At 34.7% G+C, this 11,251-nt stretch overlaps 1 protein-coding gene across 15 annotated transcripts in view; it reads right to left on the bottom strand.

The window, feature by feature from the left end:
- Positions 1–1,307: 1,307 nt before the first annotated feature.
- DLG1 (discs large MAGUK scaffold protein 1) overlaps positions 1,308–11,251 on the bottom strand; it is a 288,004-nt gene continuing 278,060 nt past the window's right edge. For all 15 annotated transcript variants that reach the window (XM_082458548.1, XM_082458540.1, XM_082458549.1 and 12 more), the window contains 2 exons: positions 4,097–4,188; positions 1,308–3,155 (listed from right to left, as the gene is read on the bottom strand). In XM_082458548.1, coding sequence (XP_082314674.1) covers positions 3,049–3,155; positions 4,097–4,188 — 199 coding nt within the window. In that variant the 3' untranslated portion in view covers positions 1,308–3,048. The remainder of the gene's footprint in view (positions 3,156–4,096; positions 4,189–11,251) is intronic.

Genomic DNA, 11,251 nt, shown 5'->3' with positions numbered 1-11,251 from the left:
CTTCTGTTTCACCACCTGTAAATTAAGAGTATTCAAGGCAGAATCTTAGAAGGTAGCTGTTTAGTACTTTAGAAAACAAATTTTCCTCATTAATAAAGTCCCCAAATTGCCACGTTTGGAGTTTAAATACTGTGTGGTGGTTCAGCAGGTATTTGCTGACCAGAGTGTATTCTGCTGGAATGAGCCCTTCAAGCTCGCTCCCATCATTTTTTGAAGAGCCCTGCGCAGATATGGAGTAGGAAAGCAACCAAAGACGTGTAGTCACATTTAAGAGGCATTTTTACTTTTGCTGAATTAAGGGTATTAAGAAGCATATTAAAAATATGGACTATTTCATAAAACATTCAAAATAGTATTATTCCCTGTGTATTAGAATAGTCGACTTTTCCCCCTAATGAATAGTGTTCCATTTTTGGTTCTAAAGAGTCTCTTTCCTTGTATGTCACTATGACAGTGCTGGGCTGACTTGTTTCCCAGAAACAGTCCTTCCAGCTGTGATGGGAATGACTTGTTCTGTCCTTACTTACTATGAGACTCTGGGCAAGGACCTTCATCTAAGTCTATCTTTATCTGTAAAGGGGCAGTAACATAGCATAATTTAAGTCATAGTGCCTTCCACAGTAGGGGCTGAAAAATGAGGCAGCATACTATATTAGAAAGAACTTGGGACAGAGAAACTTCGATACCAATACCCAGCACTGCCATTTACTAGCTAAGTAATCTTGGCCAAGAGATTCTGCTTAAGCCTTATAGTGCGGCCAGTAATTCTTATCTTCTTTTGAAAAATTAAATGATACTAAAGTGTCTGTTGCACAGTAGTACTAAACAATTAGTACTTTTATTAATAATTCTATACAATCTAGAAAGGTGCACAAAAGTATCTTCTTACAAAAAATCACTTAACAAGGACATTCAGAAAGCAATGTAATATACATTTTAACACATAAATGGTGTCATTTTATAATCTCTTGATATCTTACAACATTCGACCAGTAAATACTTCAAAATGGCTTATGCTGGGGTCCTGCTATAAGGTGATTTCTGAGGCTCTTGAGATCATTTTACAATAGTTTTCTTCTAATCTATTTATGTTTGGAAACAACTTATTATATTAGCATGTAACAGCTATGGTATATATTTCAATGTGTTAACATATTCAATTCCAAAACCTACAGAAGAAATATGATTAGGTTGCCTAATGATTCTTGAATTCAGCTTACAAATGATGTGATGCCCCAAATTGTTCCAAGAAAACGCTAGCTTGTAAAATAATTTTTTCTTTCAGAATACAAGACACATTTAACATACAGATTTTACAATAAAGTTTATTAGCTGTTCTCCTCTTTCTCATAAATGGAATGGATAATGTTGATAATTCTTTACAAACCAGTACTCATTTGTTTAAGAAACTGTAATGAGGAGGTTGTCAAAAACACATATTTAATAAACTCCAAAAAAGCAATGGGAAGCCAAACAGTATTATTAATATAAAAGACCAGAGAAATTGATTTCTGAAATTATCTACTTTTCACTAAAATTTCTTAATTGCTCACCATGAAGATCTGTGCAACTCTACTGCAGAGCAGCTACAAGAGATGAAAGGTGTACAGTCTGAGGGGAAAACACTCATACACATGAGGTTTTTGCCTGTTTGCCTATTAATGAAAGGAGGACTGGAAAGAGGTGGAGACCAAATCCAAAGCCAATGACAAGAACAACGGTAACAACACCCAATCCCCCCGAAAAAAACCCCCCACAAAAAACCAACCAGGAACCATTTGAAAACTTTTATAGAAAAGAGGAGAACATGCCCATGTTTTTATGTATAACCTAATTTCCCTAAGGGCTTCTTTCCACAACCACCATCCTCCTGTTTTCACTTCACACGATTAAGGAAGATAAAGTCCAATCAATTAATATTTAACTTAAAACCAAACCAAGAGAGTAGGTGGCAAAAGAAAAAAAATATATTTTAAATATACATATATATGTGTGTGTGCAACTATGTAAAGAAAATAATTCCCATAGTTACAGAGTTTAAAGAAAGTTATATATATATTTATATATATATATTTTATTATAACAAAATAGTCAGTTATTGTGGGTAAAATATTCATTAAAATCTGACCCCTAAGAATGCATTTAAAATTTTAGACTATGAATTGGACTCCTTTCCCACTGCCATAATGATTACATCATCACTGTAATGTCTGTTTTGTATTTATGTCTATGAAATTTTCTCAACCTTATGTGTAAAAGGTGAACTCCCCTAGCACCTAAACATGGCCTCAATTCAGAAAATGTGATGATCATTATGTATGAACAACTTTTGTAAGACACTATAAATAGTGTTGCACAAGTAGATTAAAAACATTTAAACATTGTTATTCCTAGCAAATCTACTGGGAGGAAAAAAAAAAACTTCAAACAATAAAAGACTTTAAGAAGATATGAATATGAATATCCCTTGTGAAATTATTAAAGTTAACTCAGATATTAATTTTGAAATTAAAAAACATATTTTCCTTATTTGTCTATAATGAAGTATTTGCTTTGATAACAGAAGTCAATTGAGAAAAGGACTTGAGAGCTAATATGCTGGCCAAACCATGCTATTAAAGTTAAGCATGCATTGTTGCTCAAAGTTTACTAAATCATTGATTAAAACCACTTTTTTTTCATTTATATTGAAATTTGGAAAGAATGTATATAAAGCTTCTCTGAAAATCTCTTAAAGTTACTTTCCCTTAAACATTAAGGAATTTTACCACAATTTCCCCGTCTCCCCAAATCCTATTAATAGCTGGTCAGGCCATTCCATCTTCATTTGTGAAAAATGGCCACAAACCAATAGTGAGATAAAATAATACAGATGTTACAACTTGAAGGAGACACTAAGATGTCAAAAATAAGTGCAACTGCAGACCATGATGAGTGGGATATGATTCAACATGGAAGAAGTATTGAAGACAGACTCCAGAAGGAAAGGGCAAAGAAGTGTCAGAGAAAATGAGACTGTGGAAAAGAGAAACAGAGAAACATCAGTCCTCATAACTTTTCTTTTGCTGGAACCCAGATGTAAGGACCAGACTGTTCTTCTATGATCTGCTTCACTTGGTTGTAAATGTCTTCCAGCGTATCTCCCTGTATAATAGCTGTAATGATAGAAACAAAATCAGAAACCTCCATTAAAATTGTCTATCTTCACCATTACAATTGTTGGTAAAACAGCAGAAGCTATATCTTAGAAATACTCATTCAGGAAGAGATACCATCTATGTATTGTTTGCTTAGAAAAGCCTCATTTCATGAATTTTCTTATTTGTAAAACAGAAAAAATTTTATTTTAAAAATTTATCAGAAAGCAAGATTTGGTGATGTTTTACTTTGTTTTGTGTATTTGGGAAATAGACATTGAAGTAATTAGAGGCAAAAGAGCATCTGTCTGCAACTTACTCTTAAATGTTTCAGCAAAATTATAAATGTGGTAAAATGTTAACATTTGTGGAATACGGGTATATGAGAATTGCTAGTACTATTCTTGTGATTTTTCTGTAAGTCTGAAATTATTAAAAATCCTTAAAAAAAACCACACACACACACGGGTTACAACACCATGACACTTAATGGTACTTAATATGAACACCAAATATAAGCTAATCATTATTTCAAACAAACAATAAACAACAACAAAAACCTATCCAAAGATACCTAAGGAATAATTTAAAGAATAAAATGAATTTGGGAATTGCTACCTATTCTTCTCTTTTTAAACAAATAATATCTTAAAATGGATCAAAATTTATAAAGAATAAGAGAAAAGTCAGTTTCCTTGAAGAAGTCAAGTCTGAATGTTTTCCTCTGGTCAGTGTGAATTATTCCTGTAACGCTGTCCTCATCGACAACCTAAGAAACACTAAATTTCAAGATTCCTCATCACTGCAACCTAGATTAGATGAATTATTCTGAAACTTATAGCACTTATTATTACTACTGCTAAATGTGGGCATAGTTCAAAATCCATTTCAATGGGTCAGTTCATATGGCTCCAAAGCAAAATTCTACCATAAAGGGCACTGCTACACATGATGCCAACCTGTGAAATGTTCAGTAAATTCTTGTTCCAGTTTCATGGCTCTCTCAAACGTCTTTCTGGCTTGTTCTTCCGTCAGACGCTTATTCATTTCCCTATACAAATAAATTTAGAAATTAGTAATTACTACATTATAATACTTTTGAAAAAGGATGACAGAGGAGAGAAGACATATAAAATCATGAAAAGTTGAGCTCTGTTGAGAATCTTAATGTCATTAAAAACTACGTCCAGTCACTGACTATGTAGCTTTTTACTTGGAATGACAGAAGGGTTTCAACACATTTTTGCATTAGTTCAAGACAGTCAAAAAAACTAAGCATTAATTTGACAGTTTTGACTTCGATGAAAATTTCGTATTAAAATATGACTTACAGATCTACTTACCAATTTATAGATAGTAAAGGGGATACATGAACACATTAAATAATACCATGAGAAGGCAATCAGCAAAATATAGTCTGGGGAAAACTGCAGAATAAATGAGTTGTTTTCTTCAACAAATAAACAGAAAAAAGAGAAAGATATGAAGGGAGAATCTGTAGATCAAAAGACTTAACAACCAACTGTCACAAACAGATCTTGTTTGGAACTTGATTCAAACAAATTGAAAAAAATTAAACAAAACTTATGAAACAATCAAGAAAACATGAACTGATGATATCAAGGAATTACTGTTTTAGTGTGACATAGTGATTTTTTTTCTTCTTTATGCTTTTTCATATTGCCTGAACCTTCTACAATGTGTACATTTTTTTTATACAGCAGGTTCTTATTAGTTATCCATTTTATACATATTAGTGTATATATGTTTTAGTGTGACATCATAGTGATGTTTTTTAATAAAGAATTTTATCTTTCAAATATATACAAAGATGTATGGATGAGATCATATAATGTCTGGGGTTTGTTTCAAAATAATCTGGAGTGGAGGGATAAGGAGGTGGGGGGATAGATGAAACGAGATTGGTCACAGTTGATAATTAATGCTACAGCTGGATGATGGATAAATGGAAGTTTGCTCCCAACTTAAGAGGGAAAGCTTTCAATGTTTCATCATCAAATATGATGTTTGTTTTGATATTTTGTAGACGACCTTTATCAGATTAAGGAAATTCCCTTCTGTTCATAGTTTACAAAATATTTTTGTCATGAATAGATGTTAATTTTATCAAATGCTTTTTCTGCATTTATTAAAATGATATTTTTTTATACTAAAAGTTTTTTTTTTTTTTTTTGGCTGCACCGTGCGGCTTGCGGAATCTTAGCTCCTCAACCAGGGACTGAACCTGGGCCACCACAGTGAAAGCGCCGAGTCCTAACCACTGGACTGCCAGGGAATTCCCCGTAAAATCTGTTACTGCGGTACACTACACTGATTTTTTAAAAAACTGAAGTATAGTTGATTTACCATGTTGTTAGCTTCAGGTGTACAGCAAAGTGTTTCTGTTATATACGTATCTATCCTTTTCATATATATATATTCTTTTTCAGATTCTTTTCCATTATAAGTTATTACAAGATACTGAATATAGTTCCCTGTGCTATATAGTAGGTCCTTGGTGTTTATCCATTTTATATATAGTAGTGTGTATCTGTTAATCCCAAACTCCTACTTCATCCCTCCCCCTCCCCTTTGGTAATCATGTTTGTTCTCTATGTCTGCGAGTCTTACACTACACTGATTTTTAAAAATTACTTTAAAAATTGTGGTAAAATATACACAATATAAAAGTTACCATTTTAGCCATTTTAAAGTATACACTTCAGTGGCATTAGTACCTATGCAAGCATCACCACCATCCATACCTATAATTCATTTCATCTGGTAAAACCAAAACTCTATACCTATTAAAAATAACTCCGCACTCTTGCCTCCCCCTGGCCCCTGGCAACCACCATTTTTTCTGTCTCTATGATTTTGACTACTCTAGCTGCCTCATATAAGTGGAATCATACAGTATTTGCCTTTTTGTGACTGGCTTACTTCACTTAGCATAATGTCTGCAAGGTTCATCCATGTTGTAACACATTGCAGAATTTCCTTCCTTTGTGTGCATATACCATATTTTGCTTAACCATTCATCTGTCGATGGACACTGAGTTTCTTCCATGTTTCAGCTATTGTGAATAATGATAACATGAACATGGGTGTACAAATATCTCTTTAAGACCTTGTTTTCAATACTTTTGGGTATATACTCAGAGGTGGAATTGCAGGATCATATGGTAATTATTATTTTTAGTATTTTGAGGAAGTGCCATAACTATTTTCCACAGCAGCTGTACCATTTTACATTCCCACCAACAGTATACAAGAATTCCAGTTTTTCCACATCCTTGGCAGCAATTATTTTGTTTTTTTGACAGTAGCCATCCTAATGGGTGTGAGGTAGTATGTCATTGTAGTTTTGATTTGCATTACCCTAGTGATTAGTGATGATAGGTATCTATTCATGTGCTTATTGGCCATTTGTTTATCTTCTTTGGAGAAATGTCTATTCAAGTCCTGTGCCCATTTTTGAATCAAGTTTTTTGTTGTTGTTGTTGAGTTTTAGTTTCTATATATTCTGGATATTAATCTGTTATCAGACATATGACTTACAGATACTTTCTCCCATTCTGTGGGTTGCCTTTTTATTCTGTGGATAGTGTCATTTGATATAAAAAGTTTTAAAATATTCACAAAGTCTAACCTTCCTTTTTTTCTTTTGTTACCTGTGTCTTTGGTGTCATATCTAAGAAATCACTGCAAAATCCAGTGTTATGAAGCTTTTGTCCTATGTTTCCTTCTAAGAGTTTTATTGTCTTACATTTAGGTCCTTGATCCATTTTTAGTTGACTTTTGTATGTGGTGTTAGGTAAGGATCCAACTTCATTCTTCTGTATGTGGATATGCAGTTTTCCTAGCACCATTTGTTGAACAGACTGTCCTTTCCTCATTGAATGGTCTTGCATCCTTGTCAAAAATCAACTGACCATTTCTTCCCCCTGGTTTTTTATCTCTGTCGTTATGCCAGTACCACAGCATTTTGATTTCTGTAGTTTGCAATAAAATTTGAAATCAGGAAGTGTGAGTCTTCCATTTTTTTGTTCTTTTTTAAAGATTGTTTTCACTATTTGGGGGTTCCTTGAGATTCTATATGAATTTTAGTAAGGATTTTTCTATTTTTGCAAAAAATATCATTGGGATTTTGATAGGTATTGCATTGAACGTGTAGGTCACTTTGGGTGGTACTGACATTTTAACAATATTAAGTGTTCCAATCCATGAACATGGAATGTGTTTCTACTTATTTATATCTTAATTTCTTTCGGCAATGTTCTATAGTTTTCATTGTACAAGTCTTTCACCTACTTGGTTAATTCCTAAGTATTTTATTCTTTTTGATGCTATTGTAAATAAAATTGTTTTTGTAATTTCCTTTTCAGATTGTTCATTGTTTATGTATAGAAATGTAACTGATTGTGGTATGTTGACTTTGCATACTTCTACTTTGCTGAATTTATTAGTTCTAATGGCTTTTGTGTGGAGTCTTTATGGTTTTCTACAGATAAGATCATATCATCTGCAAACAGAGATAATTTTGCTTCTTCCTTACCAATTTGGATGGCTTTTTTTTTCTTGCTTAATTCCTCTGGATACAACTTCTAGTACTACGTTAAATAGAAGTGGTGAAAGCAGGCATCCTTGCCTTATTCCTGATCTTAGAAGAAAAGCCTTCAGTCTTTCACCATTGAGTATAATGTTTGCTGTCAGTTTTTCATAAATGGCTTTTATTATGTTGAGATAGTTTCCTTCTATTCTGATTTTGTTGAATATTTTTATCATGAAAGGGTGCTGAATACTGTCAAATGCTTTTTCTACATCAGTTGATGATCATGTGATTTCCCCCTTCATTTTGTTATGTGGTTTATTACAATGATCCATTTTCATATGTTGAAACATCCTTGCATTCCAGGAATAAATCCCACTTGCTCATGGTGTAAAATCCTCTTAATATGTTGGTGAATTGTTTGCAAATATTTTGTTGAGGATTTTTACATAAATGTTAATAAGGGATATTGGTCTACAGTTTTCTTGTAGTTTCTTTGTATGGCTTTTGTATCAGGGTAATGCTGGTCACATAGAATGAGTTAGGAGGGACTGGCATTAGTTCTTCTTTTAAATGTTTGTTATAATTCACCAGAGAAGCCATCAGATCCAGAGCATTTCTTTGTTGGGAGTTTCTGACTACTGATTCAATTTTCTTAATATAGGGTGTATAAGTTATATGTATACAAAACTTACTATAGTTACAGGTCTATTCAGATTTTCTATTTCTTTGTGATTTAGTCTTGGTAGGTTTTATGTTTCTAGCAATTTGTCCACCTAGGTTACCCATATTTTTGGTGCCCAATTGTTCATAATACTCTCAGAATCCTTTTTATTTCTGTATAATCAGTAGTAATGTCCCTACTTTCATTTCAGAGTTTAGTTTCAGAGTCTTCTTTTTTTCCCTTAGTCTGTCTACCTAAAGGTTTGTCATTTTTCTTGATCTTTTTGAAGAATCAACTTTTGTGGCCTAACATATGGTCTACCCTGGCAAATGTCCCATGTGTACTTGAGAAGAATGTGTATTCTGTTATTACTGGCTAGAGTGTTCTGTATATGTCTGTTAGGTCTATCTGGTTTATTGTGTTGTTTAAGCCCTCTATTTCCTTATGTATCTTCTGTCTGGTTGTTCCATCCATTATTTTGAGTGGGGTACTGAAGTCTCCAACTATTATTGTAGAGCTGTTTCTCCCTTCAATTGTGTCAGTTTTTCCTTCATATATTTTGATGATCTGTTATTAGGTACATAACTGTTTATAATTGTTATATCTTCTTGCCATATTGAAACTTTAATTAATATACAATGTCCTTCTTGTCATATATAACCTTTTTCGATTTAAAGTCTATTTTGTCTGATATTGGTATAGCTACTCCTGATCTCTTTTGGTTACTATTTGAATAGAATATCTCTTTTACTTTCTCAACTTGTGTCTTTGGATTGCATGTGTTTTATCCAGTCTGCCAATCTTTGTCTTTTGATTGGAGAGTTTAGTCCACTTACATAAATTACTGAAAATAAGGACTTCTGTATGTGATAATTCACTTTTCTCTTGCTGCTTTCAAAACTCTGTCTCTGTCTCTTGATAGTTTGATTAAAATGTGTTTCAATGTGGGTCTCTCTGAGTTCATTTTACTTGAAGATTGTTGAGCTTTTTGGATGTTTATATTCATGTCTCTCATCAAGTTTGGGAAAATTTCAGCCATTATTTTTTCAAATATTCTCTCTGCCTTTTCTCTTTCTTCTAATACTGGGACTCCCAGATGCATATGTTCTTCCGGTTGATGGTATCCCACAGGTTCCTTAGGATCTGTTCACTTTTCTTCAGTCGTTTCTCTTTCTGTTCATAGCCTTGATAATTTCCATTCTTCTATCAAGTTTGCTGAATCTTTGTTCCTGCCTGCTCAAATCTGTGTTTGAATCCCTCTTTGAATGAAATTTTTCATTTCAGTTATTGTACTTTTCAGCTCCAGAATTTCCTTTTGGTTTCCTACCTCTTTATTGATGTTTCCATTTTGTTCACACATTGTTTCCTTGACTTTTTCCACATCTTCTTTGAGTTTGCTGAGAAAATTTAAGACAGCTGTCTTAAAGTCTTTGTCTAGTATATCTGCCATTAGGTCTTTTTCAGGGACAGTTTCTATTGATTTATTTTTTCCCTTTGAATAGGCCACACTTTCTTGTTTCTTTGTATGCCTTATAAATTTCTGTTGAATACTGGACATTGGAATCTTATAATGTGATAATGCCAGAGGTAAAATTCTCCTTCCTTTAGGGTTTTTTGTTTGTTTTTAATTGTTGTAGGATGCCTCCATGCCAGGGATTAGCCTGAGGTATACACAAGGTCTTCTCAGATCTTTTCTGAGCCTGTGCCTTTCCCTGGGCATGTGTGTTGACTTTCTGAATACTCCTGTATATGTGAACGTCCTAGTCTGGCTCCCAAATGGGAAAAAGAAAACGTAAAAGAGGGGGAAAAAAGGCACCACCAGCCCCTTAACTCTCTAGAAGTCACTTCAGCCTGAGAGGTGGGGCCCTGCAACAGTGGCAGTGGGGTTTGCAACAATGGCTCCCTGCTTCTGTGTCTGCACCTCCACAGTCAGAAGCAGGAATCAGCTATCTGAGCAGAGATTCCCCAGTGTTTGGAGGACAAGGTCCTTATTCCCCACCTTGGCTCCACAAACTTTATGTAAGCTGCTCAAGGAATGAGTGCAAGGCTACCTGCTAGGGGGCCGAAGGTGGGGAAATGGGAAGTTGCTACTGTGGTAAGAGGTGAAATAAATCAAATTTGACAGTTCAAACCATCCCCTAGAAGCTGCAAGCCTTCAATGAATTCCTGAGTTCCAAAATACAGTTGCCCCTTGAACAATGTCAGGGTTAGGGGTGACAACCCTCTATGCAGTTGAAAATCCATGTATAACAGTCGGCCCTCCATGTGCTTGGTTCCTCTGTATCCATGGTTCCGCATCCACAATCAACCGCAGATTGAGTAGTACTGCAATGTTTACTACTGAAAAAAAAATCCATGTTTAAGTAGACCCATGCAGTTCAAACCTGCGATGTTCAAGGGTCAACATCAGACAGATTCTGCAAGTCCAACTGTTGTCTAGGTGGGGAGATAGATTCCTGGTGCTTCCTACTCCATCTTCTCTCTAGTTCTATCGCTGATTAATCTTAAATGTTAACCTAGCCTTGCATTCCTTAAATAAACCCAACTTGGCTGTTGTATTTTATCTTATTAAAAAAATTGTTGGAGGACTTCCCTGGTGGCGCAGTGGTTGAGAATCTGCCTGCCAATGCGGGGGACATGGGTTCGAGCCCTGGTCTGGGAAGATCCCACATGCCGCAGAGCAACTAGGCCCATGAGCCACAACTACTGAGCCTGCGCATCTGGAGCCTGTGCTCCACAGCAAGAGAGGCTGTGATAGTGAGAGGCCCGCGCACCGCGATGAAGAGTGGCCCCTGCTCGCTGCAACTAGACAAAGCCCTTGCACAGAAACAAAGACCCAACACAGCCAAAAATAAATAAAGAAAGAAATAAACAAAGAAGCTTTCAGTTAAAAAAAAA

This window comes from Balaenoptera physalus, assembly GCF_965194825.1.
Source record: "Balaenoptera physalus genome assembly, chromosome: 4".
NCBI classification, from domain to species: Eukaryota; Metazoa; Chordata; class Mammalia; order Artiodactyla; family Balaenopteridae; genus Balaenoptera; species Balaenoptera physalus.
Note: the sequence above shows the minus strand (reverse complement) of the source record. Positions and strands in the feature narration are given on the sequence as shown.